Raw genomic sequence first — 16956 nt, 5'->3', positions numbered from 1 at the left:
GATGCAAACTTGGCAGAGTTTCTTTTTGTGATTTTCTGGAAGTCTCTTGCTACAAGTCGCACACCTATGAATTTTAGTTTTGGTTCTGGGCTCTTTTACTCCCTATAAAAGAGAGGAGTAACCAGGTATCAGTAGACATGATAAGTATAGCAGGTCGATAGGATAAATCATTTCTTTCTCCCCACAGGGGAACTCACAGTTGGAGTAGCCGAGGGGGCTTCAGAAGATTCCATCTGTACTGCAGGGGCGTCAGGGACAGACATCTGTAGTTTGGAGCACTAAGAGGAAGACCAGGTTGTGTTCCATCGCATATTCAAACTTGCCGCTTCTAATACCCAGAGCTGCGTCTGAAGTCATTGCGGTGCGCGCATGTGCGAGCGTCCGGTCCAAGATCCGCCCCTTCAGCCTCCTGCCGGTCCGTAGCAGAGTGCAGCGCTGAGGCTATTCCACCAGGAGTAGGCAAGCAGCGTGTCTCTGCGACGTGTGGTCAGCTTCCTCAATGTAGGGAAGGGGGACCGACGCTGTGAGGAGAGATACAGGCCCCTGCAGACAGGAACGAGATCAGCTCCATTGGTATCCTCTGCCCAGCTTTGGACTATTTAAAATAATAAAGTCTTCACCTCCATCAGGATGCCTCTCTGTGAGGTGCCCCCGTAGGGACAGGAAACACTGAAGGTAAGAGTGGGTGGTGGCCTTTTAAACTCTGTGTTCCTGCCCCTACAGAGGTCAAGGGGTCAATCTCATAGTAGAGCCGTCATGGTGGACGAAATGGAAAGATTAAATTTTAAGTTTAAAGGAGCCAATATCAACTGATATGACATTATGTGCCCTGTGTTTCAGATTTAGGGATACTTCAGGGGGTTTACATGTTCAGGTACATCCTTCAACTGCCTCCTGAGCTGCGATAGGGAAGAGCTGTAGGGGACACTGCCCCTGAGCCACCAGCATGAATGGGGAGATCTCTGGATCCATGTGAGGTACAGGGCTGGTTCTAGCTTTGTTAGAAAAAGGTTGTCATGTTCCATATGATGTCTGATTTTCATTTTTATTATACATTAAAAGGGGTTATCCTATGATTAAAGGTGCTACTGATCACCCCATGAATGATCTCGTTTATTGGGTGAAAGCATCCTTGAGTCAGCATCCAAAAATAATCATTTCAAAGCAGCATTCCTAACAACTGCCTCAGTCAGTCCATGAAAAGGGGCCTTTAGTCCTTTGTCTCGGGTTTAGAAACAATGGGGAACCACCATTCTCCATATCAAACGCTGAATGAATCGGAAATGCCTTAAAAGGGTTATCCCATGATCCCAGACATCATATAGTACATGACAACCTCTTTCTAAGAAAGCTAGAACCAGCCCTGTACCTCACATGGATCCAGAGATCTCCCCATTTAATGCTCTGCTAGATTGATATCAAGCTGGCCGCTCAAAGGGAGTGTCTTTTCTGCTGCAGCTAAGGGGGCGTGTCCATGCTCTCCCTATCCCAGCTCAGGAGCCAGTTGAAGGATGAAACTGAGCATGTGCGGCCATCTCAGTGAGCAGGTCAAAGAAATAAGAAAAAACAAACAGCAGGTGGCGCTACACAGACACATTTTATTGACTAACTCTGGGGATATGCTAACTTTTTAATTACATATAAATACAAAAGTATTCAGACCCAGGTGCTGGTTTATAAACTGTAGAATATTTTCTGTGGGACAACCCCTTTAAATGTGAATTGCCAGGACATTCCTTTTAGTGATACAATGAACAAGTATACCCTATAACTGATATAATAAAATGCAATACTAGTATGCAATGCCAATGGTACATGAAAAAACACACAAATTACCTGCTGCCTATTTCCTTCTTGTGTCTCAAAAGTGCTTGTTCTGCATGTTCTTCAGAAATAAACTGTACAAATGCCTCTCCAGACTTGCGCCCCCGGTGGTCAAACACAAATGTTATGCCTTCATCGGCTATACTCAGGCCTGTAAAGACATGGATTTTCATAAAACAAAGACGGCTGTACTGAAAATGTGAACTTACCTTTTCTAAAGCAGGGCTGTGTAACTAGCAACTTACAGAGTGAATGTGTCCCCACTGCATATAGTAGCTAGAGCTGTATGGAAAAATGACGGACCCTGATGGGTGCATTGCCACCACTTACAGCATCAGAGTTTAGCCTATTTGCAGAGCTTTACAACCATTGAATCCTCATGTTTAGTATTAGCAATAAGGCCGGTCATACAAGAGATAAAGTATTAGGCTGACCATAGTTTTAAAAATTGGTGCAAACAACCATTCATGATGGCTGTGGGCATAGCATACTACTGTCTGCTGAAAATGTGATCGCTAGGTCTGAAAAAAACGTGTATGCTGACTTTGGCCGTTGTGTGCAAGGATCGGGAAGTCCGTTTTATGGATTTTTCTTTTTAAAGCAGACTCCCTGGTCGGCCAGGTTAGTCTGCCATGTTGACAGTGGGATTCTTGGTAAAAAGTTGTCTTAGGGTAAGTCCCAAAAACAACCAATTGGACATCATGCGATAGGAGAGCCTCAACTTTTTATTTTATGTAAACGCAACATATTTAAAGGGGTGTCCAGGTTAAGAGATGAACCCGGACATAAGCTCCCCTTCACTCATTTGCCATGTCTGATTGGAGCATTTGTAGCTGCAATGCTTCCTCCTGCGCTGCATAGCTGTACCAATGAAATTTACCTGAAAAGAAATTGACAATATCCTGTTCGCTACAGCTGTATGGAAGACCGCGGAGGCGCACCGTGCCATCGCTTGGGGCACCAGCCACTGACTGTGCAGCTTGAGACACAGAAGAGGATGTGGTGGGTGACATGGGAGCCTGCAGCCTCTGCAGCAATGACTCTGCATCTTTCTGGCTCATTTCAAACACTGCAAAACAAGTACAAGTACGGGTTAGAAAAAACAGTTTTAAACAATATTATATAATCAATATAAACTTAAAGGATAGCTGCCTTACATCTGGAGGCACTAGAGGCAGAAAGTGCAAAGAGCTCATTTGCATCCCTTTCTGTCCAGAATTGCAGAGGAGCATGTATGGCCTATAAGTCTCCTCCTACGCAGATTAAGGTGTAGTACCCCCATTTAATGAAAATGATATGTTATTTCATTTTACCCTTTAACCACCTCAGCTCCCCTAGCTTAAACACCCTTAATGACCAGACCACTTTTTACAATTCTGCACTACACTACTTTCACGGTTTATTGCTCGGTCATACAACTTATGCAATAAGTGTATATTTATTGGTTTGGGTAAAAGTTATAGCGTTTACAAACTATGGTACAAAAATGTGAATTTCCGCATTTTGAAGTAGCTCTGACTTTCTGAGCACCTGTCATGTTTCCTGAGGTTCTACATTGCCCAGACAGTAGAAAAACCCCACAAATGACCCCATTTCGGAAAGTAGACACCCTAAGGTATTTGCTGATGGGCATAGTGAGTTCATTGAACTTTTAATTTTTTGTCAAAAGTTAGGAAAAAAAAATATAAAAAATCATTTTCCATTAACAAAGTCTCATATTCCACTAACTTGTGACAAAAAATAAAAACTTCCATGAACTCACTATGCCCATCAGCGAATACCTTGGGGTGTCTTCTTTCCAAAATGGGGTCACTTGTGGGGTAGTTATACTGCCGTGGCATTTTAGGGGCCCTAATGCGTGAGAAGTAGTTTGAAATTCAAATGTGTAAAAAATGTCCTGTGAAATCCGAAAGGTGCTCTTTAGAATGTGGGCCCCTTTGCCCACCTAGGCTGCAAAAAAGTGTCACACATGTGGTATCGCCGTACTCAGGAGAAGTAGGGCAATGTGTTTTGGGGTGTATTTTTACATATACCCATGCTTTTAATTTTATTTATACAAAGTTGTCAATTTACAGAGATATTCCTCTCACCCAGCATGGGTATATGTAAAAAGACACCACAAAAACGCATTGCCCTACTTCTCCTGAGTACAGCGATACCACGTGTGACCCTTTTTTGCAGCCTAGGTACGCAAAGGGGCCCAAATTCCAATGAGAATCTTTACGATTTCACAGGGCATTTTTTACGCATTTGGATTCCAAACTACGTCTCACGCTTTAGGTCCCCTAAAGTGCCAGGGCATTATAAAAATACTCCACAAGTGACCCCATTTTGGAAAGAAGACACCCCAAGGAACTCCGTGAGGGGCATGGCGAGTTCCTAGAATATTATTTTTTGGCACAAGTTAGCGGAAAATTATATATATATATATATATATATTTTTCCTCTTACAAAGTCTCATATTCCACTAACTTGTGACAAAAAATAAAATTTTACATGAACTCGCCATGCCCCTCACGAAATACCTTGGGGTGTCTTCTTTACGAAATGGGGTCACTTGTGGGGTATTTATACTGCCCTGGCATTTTAGGGGCCCTAAAGCGCGAGAAGAAGTCTGGAATATAAATGTCAAAAAAATTTTACGCATTTGGATTCCGTGAGGGGTATGGTGAGTTCATGTGAGATTTTATTTTTTTGTCACAAGTTAGTGGAATATGAGACTTTGTAAGAAAAAAATAAAAATAAAAATCTATTTCCGCTAACCTGTGACAAAAATAAATAAAAATCTTCTATGAACTCGCCATGCCCCTCAAAAGTGATCTTTTTATAGCGCTGCAGCGATTTTACAGTGTTTTTGCAGTGATCAGAAAAAATAAAAAATCAATTTCTGTGACTGCGGTGGGGCGGACTAAACGCAAGTGTGCGCACAAGATAAGGCCTGATCGGGCGAACACTGCGTTTTTTTGTAGAGCCTATAGAACATGTCCTATTCTTGTCCGCAATTGCGGACAAGAAAAGGCATTTTCTATATAGTTCTGGAAATGTGCGGATCCGCAAAATGCGGAAAGCACATTGCTGGTGTCCGTGTTTTGCGGATCCGCGGTGTCCGTGTTTTGCGGATCCGCAAAACACATACGGACGTCTGAATGGAGCCTTACAGGGGGGTGATCAGGGAGTCTATATGGGGTGATCAGGGGTTAATAAGGGGTTAATAAGTGACGGGGGGGGGGGGTGTAGTGTAGTGGTGATTGGTGCTACTTACAGAGCTGCCTGTGTCCTCTGGTGGTCGATCCAAGCAAAAGGGACCACCAGAGGACCAGGTAGCAGGTATATTAGACGCTGTTATCAAAACAGCGTCTAATATACCTTTAAGGGGTTAAAAAAAAAAAAAAAACGCATCTACAGCCTGCCAGCAAACAATCGCAGCTGGCAGGCTGCAGATCCACTCGTTTACCTTCGGTTCCTGTGAACGCGCGCTCCTGTGTGCGCACGTTCACAGGAAATCTCGCCTCTCGCGAGATGACGCGCCGGCGCGTGCAGGAGGAATGAATCGACCGCCTCCGGAACGCAATCCTGCGTCCATGCTTTTTAATTGGTGACCTATCCTCAGGACAGGTCATGAATATCAGATCGGCGGGGGTCCAACACCCAGCACCCCCGCCGATCTATGGTCTACCGCTGCTGCCATCTATGGTCTTTGCCATAGACAGCAGCGGTGAAAAGGAAGAGACGGGGGTGCCAGGTGTCAGACCCCCGCCGATCTGATATTGATTACCTGTCCTGAGGATAGGTCATCAATAGTAAGAGCTTGGACAACCCCTTTAAAAGGGTTTGTCCGGGCTACAAGTACTAATAAGATATCCTTTCAGATCGATAGGGGTCAGAGTCCTGACACCCCCCCTAGCTGTTTGAAGGGGCTGAGGAACTTATGAGCGCTGTGTCTCTTCAGTGTTTATCTGCACGCTGTCTACAGCACTTCCTCCCCCATTCTTTTTATTAGAACGCACTTCCCCTTTAAACACCTAATTGGCAGGGGTGCCAGATGTCGGACCTCCATCGATCTGATACTGATGACCTGTCCTGAGAGTAGGTTATCAGTATCTGTAGCCCATACAACCCCTATACGTTTTTTTCATATCTGCATTTCGAAAGACACAACTTTTTGGAGGGGGAAGGGGGGTTTGATGGGGATTCTGCACTCTTGGAATTTGTTTTATGTGCACTCACTGTGTGGTATGAGTGACATGATACCATTTAAGACGTGTGCAGCCCAGAATAAAGTTAAGTGAAGAATTTAGAAATTATATCCAGTGATACATTTTGGTTAAATAGAAGACTTTTTTAAGCATGCTGGTTACAATTCATTAAAAGTGCCTTCACTTAATATTTAAGACGTTTGCCGCCTTCCTTCCGTATTAGCATTACACCATAGGAGCTGGAGTGGACCTGTACCCTAGGGTGAGTACCGAGTTCTGTCCAACTTTCCTCTTTCTAAATGTATTCTGGGGTCAGTACAATAAGGGTAAAAAGCAGTTTTTTGTTTTTCTACTTTCACAAAAAAAAAAAAAAAAAAAAAATGTGGATCATCACACTCAAAGACCCATAACATTTTTCTTTTTCCATTGACGGAGCTCTCCGAGGGCTTGTTTTTTGTTGGCCAATTTGGGGTTTTCATTGTGCCATTTTCAGGTCCATATGAATTTTTGATCATAAGTTATTGTATATTTTTAGGGGGTGGAATGAACAAAAAAACAGCAAACTTGCCATTTTGCATGATGTTCACCGTAAGGGATAAATAATGTGACTAGCGATGAGCGAAGCAAGCTTTGGATGCTACATCCCAAGTCGCTTTATTAAAAACTTTAGAATAATACTGTACGGAGATCATTCTCTGTACAGTATTAAAATGTATGGGCTCTGATGAGCCAAAGTTAGTTATTCGCGAAGTCGGCTACTTTCACACTAGCGTTTTTACTGGATCTGGCAGGGTTCAGCAAAAATGCTTCCATTACTGATAATACAACCATCTGCATCTGTTATGAACAGATCCGGTTGTATTATCTTTAACATAGCTAAAACGGATCCGTCATGAACGCCACTGAAAGTCAATGGGGGACGGATCCGTTGTCTATTGTGTCAGATTGTGGCAGAGAAAACGAATCCGTCCCCATTGACTTGCATTGGGGGTCATGCTGAATACATCTTGCTCTGCATCCCAGGAACGAAAACAAAATACATGTTGCGGTTTGCTCTCCGGTCTGGGAACGCAACTAAATGGAACGGAATGCATTTTGGAGCACTCCGTTCTGTTCAGTTTTGTCCTCATTGACAATGAATGGGGACAAAACTGAAGCGTTTTTTTTCCTGGTATTGAGCCCCTATGACGGAACTCAATAGCTGAAAACTAAAACGCTAGTATGAAAGTACTCTAGGACTTCGTTGAATAATTTCGCTAATTGATTTTTCAAGTGGAAAAACACTTTAAAACTTGGAACCAAACTTGGCTTTGGTTCCAAATGGGCAGGTTGAACACGCTCAGTTTAAATCTTCAACCGATACCAGCCGTATCTTCTGTTAGAAGCTGTGGCAGTTACAGGGACAATTTTGCAGCAGAGAGGATGCACCCCCTGAAACAGGACGTGTCCCCTGTCCCCAGACAAATAAATCTAGCAGAACAGTTGGAGCAAAATGGGGAAATCTCTGGATCTATGTGCAGTACAGAGCTGGTTCTAGCTTTGTTAGAAAGAAATTTCCAAAAAGGTACACTTCCAGCTCACCTTATTCACAAATGCTCCGCGTGCTCGGAATGAACAGGTAGTCCTTGAAACATCAAAAAGAAAAAGTTTCCGGCACTGTAGTGTTTTTCAGTATAATCTTCCTCTTTATTAATGTAACATAAATCCATGTACAGACAAATCCTTAAACCATGCGATAGTTTACGTGTTTCGGACACAATGTCCTTAATCATAATTCAGAGTGATGTTCGAATAGGGAAATTTTAAGTCCCTCCAATAGCCCCAACCGGAAGTAGGGGGTGGAGAGGTAAGATCAAACCACCCGTTATAAAAATCACATGTAGGTTTTAAAAATTAGTGTCGGGGCAATGCGGCCATAAAACAAAACATCACATAAGTTCACACTTGTTGCCAAACCGCACCCACACCCCCCAACTCATTGCTCTAGATGGAGCAACATGTATGTAAAACAAAAAACGCACAATGTGAATAAAGACAAACGCCATATTTGCAAAATTGGAAAAATAAAATAAATACAAAATGTACAATAGCGTTAAACTTAACTGTAGTCGATCTCTGACCAAATAATGTATATTTAATTCGATCACTGATAGAAAAACATAAGCTCTTTTCTTTGGTTCAAACCTGTGGGCATCCTAGTATTAAGTCTGAAGGTCCAGTAGGCTTCTCTTAGTAAAATAGCTTCTCTTATGGCCTCTCCCTCTGGGGGGAGCAGTGACTTTCTCAATGGCAAAAGCACGGAATTCACCCTGCGACTATGTATGTGGATAAAATGTTTTGCCGCATTGAACACATTCAAAGCAGCGGGATTCGAAATATAATTCAAATGCTTCAAGATTCTGTTTTTAAATTTACGTGAAGTGCGGCCGGCGACATGCACCAAATCTCAGGTAGTACATTGACATAAATTACACCCGTGCTGTTGCATTTGATATAAGTTATTATTGGAAAAGTCATTGAGTGATCGGCATTTCAGAAAGTTTTGGTTGCAAGCACATAGCTGCACGTTTTGCATGGATGGCTTCCACATCTGGTGAAGCCATTGTATTTGATCCATGTAGTCCGTGCAGCTTTTGTGGATGTAAACAAGGAAGGAGAAGTTGGTGCCCCTCCTGGAAACAATTCTGCAGCCGTTTTTAAGAGTATTGTATAAGATGTCCTCATCATATAATATAGGCAAACTATTTCTAATGACATTTTGTATTTGTCTAAATTGTAGACTGTACGTCAGTACCAGGGTGGGTAAATTCCCATTTTGTCCCTTCCTATTACCATCCAATGTACTGGTTTGTCTAATATGTCCATTTTGGCTTTTGTTTATATTTTTATTGGGAATGCTCCCATTTGATTTGGGCCCCACATTGAACAGTAACTTAAACCTCGATTTATTCAGTGCTATATTCATAGCTCCTTGTAACATCCACTGCAGATAACCTCGTGTGCTCAATCAAGAGCTAACGATCTGGCATTCTTTTTGGAAACTATTTTTCGTTTGATACTCAATTTTATTAGAAAATCAGGGTTGTGTCTATGGTGGCGAAATTCTCGCCCTCCCTAGCCAACCTTACTATGGCCTATTGGGAGGAGCGGTACGTCTACAGTCTGGAGAATCCATTTTCACAACATATAGTTTGGTATGGCAGATGCAGAGATGTGTCTGCCATAACAGACTTCAAACAATATTTGAATAAAAATACGTACAACTTGCATTTTACATGCATAGCTGATACGTGTGATATATGCTTTCTGGACCGTAGATTAACCGGCCTTTCAAATAGACCAGTCTTAACAGAAACGGATCGAAAAGAAACAGCAGGCAATACCAGTCTGCATGCTAACAGTCAGCACCCTACCCATACTATTAAAGGGATACCTGTTGGGGAATTTGTGCGTGCACGTAGAAATTCTAGCACGGAATCAGCTTTCCAAAAAGAATGCCAGATCATTAGCTCTTGATTGAGCACACAAGGTTATCCGCAGTGGATGTTACAAGGAGCTATGAATATAGCACTGAATAAATCGAGGTTTAAGTTACTGTTCAATGTGGGGCCCCAAATCAAATGGGAGCATTCCCAATAAAAATATAAACAAAAGCCAAAATGGACATATTAGACAAACCAGTACATTGGATGGTAATAGGAAGGGACAAAATGGGAATTTACCCACCCCAATACTGACGTACAGCCGGCAATTTAAACAAATACAAAATGTCATTAGAAATAGTTTGCCTATATTATATGATGAGGACATCTTATACAATACTCTTAAAAACAGCTGCTGTGAGAGATGTGTATCTGGTGTGAACATTATTCTGTAGTACACATTTTTGTCCACAAGATGGCCGCAAGCCAGATGTTTGAGAGCCATGTGTGCATTCTTTTGTTTAAGGTAAATAAGGGAGGGGGAAAATGGGGATTACATTGAAGTTTTCAAATATACCTATGAACTCAGTTGAAGATGCTGAAACGACTCCTATCAGGTTAAGGAGCCAATAGTCTCTTCTTAAGGAACACCCCTTTTTGTGATGTCATGTCTGCTATTTAAGTCAATGTAATGTGAATAAAGTGTTGTTCTACCATGGCTCAGGGAAGAGAGAAGATGCTTTCATGAAACCACCTAGTGTGTCTGGACTCATTATAAAAGCAGTATGGTGTACACATACTTATACTTCTAATTGATTTGGCACCACACAAAGAAGAAGGAGAAGCGTATGAATTGCGCTGACACTGCAGAATTGTTTCCAGGAGGGGCACCAACTTTTTCCCTTTCTCCTTCCTTGTTTACATCCACAAAAGCTGCACGGACTACATGGATCAAATACAATGGCTTCACCAGATGTGGAAGCCATCCATGCAAAACGTGCAGCTATGTGCTTGCAACCAAAACTTTCCGAAATGCCGATCACTCAATGACTTTTCCAATAATAACTTATATCAATTGCAACAGCACGGGTGTAATTTATGTCAATGTACTACCTGAGATTTGGTGCATGTCGGCAGCACTTCACGCAAATTTAAAAACAGAATCTTGGAGCATTTGAATTATATTTCGAATCCCGCTGCTTTGAATGTGTTCAATGCGGCAAAACATTTTATCCACATACATAGTCGCGGGGTGAATTCGTGCTTTTGCCATTGAGAAAGTCACTGCTCCCCCCCAGAGGGAGAGGCCATAAGAGAAGCTATTTTACTAAGAGAAGCCTACTGGACCTTCAGACTTAATACTAGGATGCCCACAGGTTTGAACCAAAGAAAAGAGCTTATGTTTTTCTATCAGTGATCGATTTAAATATACATTTTTTGGTCAGAGATGGACTACAGTTAAGTTTAACGCTATTGTACATTTGTATTTAAATTTTTCCAATTTTGCAAATATGGCGTTTGTCTTTATTCACATGGAGCAACGTGTATTTAAAACAAAAAACGCACAATCTAGAGCAATGAGTTGGGGGGTGTCGGTGCGGTTTGGCAACAAGTGTGAACTTATGTGATGTTTTTTGTTTTATGGCCGCATTGCCCTGACACTAATTTTTAAAACCTACATGTGATTTTTATAACGGGTGGTTTGATCTTACCTCTCCACCCCCTACTTCCGGTTGGGGCTATTGGTGGGACTTTAAATTTCCCTATTCCAACATCACTCTGAGTTACAATTAAGGACATTGTGTCCGAAACGCGTAAACTATCGCATGGTTTAAGGATTTGTCTGTACATGGATTTATGTTACGTTAATAAAGAGGAAGATTTTACTGAAAAACACTACAGTGTCGGAAACTTTTTCTTTTAGAAAGAGATCGTCATGTACTATATGATGTCTGATGTTCATTTTTTTACATGGCATAACCCGTTTAACTCGAGTTCTGGTACTGATCTTTCTTTTCAAAAATATAACAGAAATTCAGCAAGCTGTAAAAGTATTTAATGTATGAAACCAAAGACAGCAGCACGGGGTACTGCAGTTGCTCACCTTCTACATAGCGCTGTCCCAAGTACTTTTTGTGTTGTTCTAATGCTTTTACCAAGTCATCTGCCGTCTCAAACTCAATGACTGCATCTCCCCGCGGTTTTCCATCCCTATTAAATATGAAGTGCACCCCGTCTATGCCATTCCGCACATTGCAACCTGAAAAATTCCAGCAACAACATTCTAGAGAAGAGTCACATGCAAAACTTTAAAAACTACAAATATTACTTCCCAGAATTAGCATTATTTTAATTTATTAATTTAGAATTATTTTAATGCTATAACAAGTATACCTGTGTAGCCAATTACAAAATATATAAAAAAGGGGTCCTAATAGGTTTCGGTTTATCACAGGGTAGAGAACCATCCATAAGAAAACCTAAAATAAAGTGTTAACAGAATCTGTCCAGTCTTCAGCTTTTGGAGCTGTGATGAAATACTGCAGTGGCGTGCTGAGAACATATGCAGGATAAAAAGGACTTTTGCTGTATCTAAAACATTTAAGGGGTTCTCCGAGATTTTGATACTGACCGCCTAGGTCATCCATATCTGATCGGTTGGAGTCAGACTCCCAGCACATCTGTCAATCACTGGAGCACTGCAGCCGCTTCCTGGGCTAGCGACGTCTCGTACATCGGGCCTAGGAGCAGCCCAGTCACATAGAAGTGAATGGAGCTGTGCAATTATTCAGCGCTGTGCTTGGTAAGCGGTCTTCAAACAGCTGATCTGTGGAGATGTTGGGAGTTGGATCCTCCACTGACCAGATATTAATGACCCATTCTGAGGATAGTCCATCGATATGAAAATCTTGGACATCCCCTTAGAGTTAGTTGTTAATAGTACCGATATCTATAAGAGAAATGTCCACGTGGACTAATGTCATTTGAAAACCTTCTAGATACCTGTAAGCCTGTATTAATCTTTGACATGAATTTTGAGATACATTTTTATTAAAGTTCATATTTTAAGCTTTAGCTCAAGCATTCCCCATAATTAAAAGGTATCAGAGTAGAAAGACATACCAGAGAAAAAACTGAGCACATCTTCAGCAGTGCAAGACCATGGCAGCCCTCTAGCACGCACAATGAACATCTTACTTGGTCCGTTATTTACAGGCCCTGGTTCATACTCTGGTAAATCAAAGTAGTCTTCAGTTTCATGTGAACCGTACGGACTCTGCCAAAACAAAAAGCAGAAAACATGTCAAAAAATACACCAGACACGAAGGTCTCCAGCTTTATGCTGCCCTAAAAAGAGGTGGGCTTGGGAGAGCCAGGTGCTCATAAATAGGAAGGCTCCCAAGCTTGAGCAGCGTACTGAGCAGACTCCAGGGCTTTACTCCTACTGGCGCAACTCAGTAGTGATCATAGCAAAAGTACTGGGTTACTAAGAACCTGGAGACGATCGACACATCCTTGTGATCTCTGTCTGGAGCGGCGCGGTCATGTATGCCCTTTGTATGCCCTCCATCTAAGGATGTTGATGTCCTGACATATACAACTGCCAATATAAAAGCTAGGGAGGAGGTGGCCTTTGGCCCAGATTTACTAATCCTGTAGATGGTGGAAACTTAGACATCAGATCTATCACAATGCCTCTGGATGATAAACATGGCGCAGGGGTAGACACTTTTCTCTGACTCTGTACCAACTATTAGTTGGCTCACTGTGTGACAGAATTTTATGCCAGAAATGTGGTGCACAATATCATGTCGGCACCACCCCTTCAAATGTTTTCACATAAGGTGCTCTAAAAGGGCCTTCTTCTGGAAGGTCTCTTTCACAATGACAATTTAGTGCCATATCACCACCTTCAGGGAGGATAAAAATCTATGATTTATTTTTAAATAAGAAAAATCAGATTATTTTTTTTTTATTTAAATCGGATTTTTGGGATTTAAATCGGATTTTTTTTAATACAAAATGCTTTTTGAGGAAAATATATTACCATCCAAAAAGTTATTCCATCATGAAATAAAGATTAGTTTTTTAATTATGTAAAATAAGGCTGTATATGTTTAATTTCTTTGGTAAATAAATTCCATTAATGCATTCACAATGTCATGCTCTTCCAGAGGTCTTTGTAAGATTATTGGGCAGTTTCTCTGCCTACACGATACAGGGCTGCAGATGGCGACCAAAATGGTCGCAAATGTGACCTAGAATTACTAAAAATGGCGACAAGACTTTGTAGTCTTGTCGCAATTTGCGCCTAGACCTCTGCCGCTTTCACATTACTGACATGGCACGCACTGCTCTCAGCACGTGCCATGTTCTCAACAACACAGGGGAGAAGGAGGCAGTCCCTCCCCCCTGTACTGCTGCTGCCGCCGCCACCAAAGGACTGATAGCAGGGAGGAGGGGAGGGGCTATGGCCACTGCGCCACCAATGAATATCGTTTATGCTTAATACAAACGCAGGCTGCGGGTGCCGGACATATCCCATACCCGGCGCCCAGCCTCTGTCTGCGCGCTACGATCCGCCGCCATTAACCCCTCAGATGCGGCATCTGAGGGGTTAATAGCGGCGGATCGCAGCGCGCAGACATAGAGGCTGGGTGCCGGGTATGGGATATGTCCGGCACCCGCAGCCTGCGTTTGTATTAAGCATAAACGATATTCATTGGTGGTGCAGTGCACCGCACCCCCCCCCAACCCCAGTATTATAAAGTAAAATCATTGGTGGCCCTTCCCCCCCAAACTATTATAATCATGGGTGGTGCAGTGCGCCCCCAACCCCCAAGTATTATTATTGGTAGCAGTGGCAGCTTTCAATCGGAGCCCCAGCAGTGTAAGCCTGGGTCTCCGATCGGTTACCATGGCAGCCAGGACGCTATTGAAGCCCTGGCTGCCATAGTCAGCTCCATGCTGCTGTGTGCAGAAAGTACAGAGCAGCAGGGAAGAGTATGAGATCCTATTCACCCTGATAGAGGGTGAATAGGACAAGGGATGAAAGATCCCAGGTTCTAGCCCCTAAGGGGGTAAATAGTTATTAAATAAAAAGTAAAAAAAAAAAAAAAAAAAAAAAAAAAAAAATAAATATTAAGTTTTAAATCACCCCCTTGCCCAATTTTACATATAAAATATATAAACAAAAAAAATTACATATCGCCACGCCCAAAAAAGTGCTAAATATTAAAATATTTAAAAATATCTCCTATGCGGTGAACGCCGAAACAGGAAAAAAAAAAAAAAAAAAAAAAAAAAAAAAAAAAAGTGCAAGTTGCAATTTTTTGGTCACCTTGTCCCAACAAAAATTAGGTTAGGACTGTTCTATTATGGTGCAGACGTTCCATAAAATCTGGAATGCACGCAGCTTTTTTGGTGTTTTATTTTGTTCACGTGGTATCGAGTATCGCAATACTTTTTATGGTATCGAAATCGAATCAAAATTTTGGTATCGTGACAACCCTAGGTAACACGTGTGTTTTTTTTTTATTATACCGTAATTATATGCATTTTAAGTTTTAAGTTTGGCGACTAAAAATTTTAGTTTGGCTCCTAAATTTTTCAGGTTAGGAGCCAATGGCTCCTTGATATTTTTTTTTTTTGCCTGGAGCCCTGAGATATTATCACAGATGCTTGGTTCACTTTTGCAGTTCTCAAAACTGAATTTGACTCAGCAGAGATCACATGCCTCTTCTTCACAGCAAAAATTTTATAACATGAACAGAGTTGAGAAAAAGACCTTAATCCTAACTTCTACAAACCTATGAATGCAGAATCAACCGAATCAAACTAATATGAAAAGTTGTTATTCTAAAAATCTTCATTTACTTGCATATTATAAGTTATACCAGCAAGAATTTGTCTTTATGTAGAAAACTATGATTTAAATCACTAGTCAGTAAGGCTTGATTTAAATCAAATCCACCCTGACCACCTTCCTATCTGCTGACCTTATTACCTCAGTGCAAGCTCTCTGTTCTTCTCTTTGACAACTGCCGCAGGTCTAGAGTCTCTCTACTTCCTGGCCTACTGCTCAGAATAAGTCCTCTTCTAGTGCCCGACGCTTAGTGCTCCGTCTCCAAGCTGCTGCTGTCACTTGCGTCTCTTAAAGGGTAACATTTGACAGAGAACAATAAATGAGAATATTAACAAGAAAGGAGCAGAAGACGGAGCAGAGAAGTGTCAGCATAAAGAGAAGAGGAGATTTTACCCACACCGATAAATTGCGCTGCTTGCCGTTTTCTAATGTGGGATGTAAAAAACAGACACACTCCATTACCCCACTGGCATCTACTGGCAAGGTAGGGTTGGGACTGCATCCACATTAGATAGACGGCCAGTCCATGCAAAACTGGCTCATTGGACTGGCATGCATCTAATGTGTTAAATGCGTTGGCCACATCATAACCATTTTTCCTACATACCCATAAAGTGCATACTGTGGCACAATACACTGAGCAGGCTTTAATTTCACCTCAGAAGGCCCTGGCTGCCCGTCCATGGGCTATGGAAACAGTGCAGAGCTATGACCGCCACATCCATGAGAAGTAAGTGGTGGTAGAGTCATTATGATTAAATATACTCGCCGAGTTTACACCAATGGCTTGATCATATTTTGCGGCATTATTTTAAAATAAGGCTAATTTTTACCTCTCTTTATATACAATACAACAAAAAATGATGCACTGGCTGCATATGTGAACAGGTATAATGAACAAGCTCTTGTGGAGAAGCAAATCGCCACAAAGAGGAAAAACTATCCCCTACACTTACTTGCTGCCCCTGAACCTTGTGGCTCTAGGCAGGAGCCCAGTTTGCCCAGGTTTGTCATACTGGTTTGTTCTGTCAAAGTAATTGAAAATTATGGTTGATGGCGACAGAACCAGAAATCTATTAGATGCCTCTTTAACCCCTTAGGGACTTAGGGCCTGTTTCCCAAGTCCTTAAGCACCCAGGGCGTCCAAACTTTAAAACGCGATTGCGGCGCGGCGGGGGTTAATCGGAATAGGATATCCGCTGAAATCATTCAGCGGGCATCCTGTCACAATGCCGGGATGGGTCCAGTGACGCCCCAAGCCCCCCCCCCCCCCCCCCCCCCCGTGTCGGAGATCGCCGCAAACCGCAGGTCAATTCAGACCTGCGGTTTGCGGCTTTTACCTAATGCGGCAGCGGTGGTGCCATCGGTTCCCCATGCGGCTGTAGGGGGGACCCGATGGCATGGAAGGCAGCGCGATGTCTAAGGAAGGCATCGCGCTGCCTTCCGGTGACGAGCCTGTGAGATCCAGCCCCCTGGATCTCACAGGCCGGAAGCTGTATGACTAATACACACTGAATTACTCAGCCAGCCAATGCATTCCAATACAGAAGTATTGGCATGCATTGTAAAGGGGATTAGACCCCCAAAACTTCAAGTCCCAAAGTGGGACAAAAAATAAAGTGAAAAAATAAAGTTGAAGAAATAAAGC

General features: G+C 42.3%; 1 protein-coding gene across 3 annotated transcripts in view; it reads right to left on the bottom strand.

Annotated features, from left to right (window-relative positions):
• The window catches only part of GRSF1 (G-rich RNA sequence binding factor 1), an 84760-nt gene that overhangs the window by 56849 nt on the left and 10955 nt on the right, over positions 1 to 16956 (bottom strand). For 2 of the 3 annotated variants that reach the window (XM_040417940.1, XM_040417941.1), the window contains exons 2-5: positions 12566 to 12719; positions 11547 to 11702; positions 2705 to 2893; positions 1837 to 1975 (exon numbers count right to left, since the gene is read on the bottom strand). In XM_040417940.1, coding sequence (XP_040273874.1) covers positions 1837 to 1975; positions 2705 to 2893; positions 11547 to 11702; positions 12566 to 12719 — 638 coding nt within the window. Of the gene's footprint in view, positions 1 to 1836; positions 1976 to 2704; positions 2894 to 11546; positions 11703 to 12565; positions 12720 to 15449; positions 15596 to 16956 lie in introns of all 3 variants that reach the window. The other variant, XM_040417942.1, reaches the window with a different exon arrangement.

This window comes from Bufo bufo, chromosome 2 (genome assembly GCF_905171765.1).
Source record: "Bufo bufo chromosome 2, aBufBuf1.1, whole genome shotgun sequence".
NCBI classification, from domain to species: domain Eukaryota; kingdom Metazoa; phylum Chordata; class Amphibia; order Anura; family Bufonidae; genus Bufo; species Bufo bufo.
The sequence above is the reverse complement of the archived record's forward strand: the minus strand, read 5'-3'. Positions and strand labels throughout refer to the sequence as shown.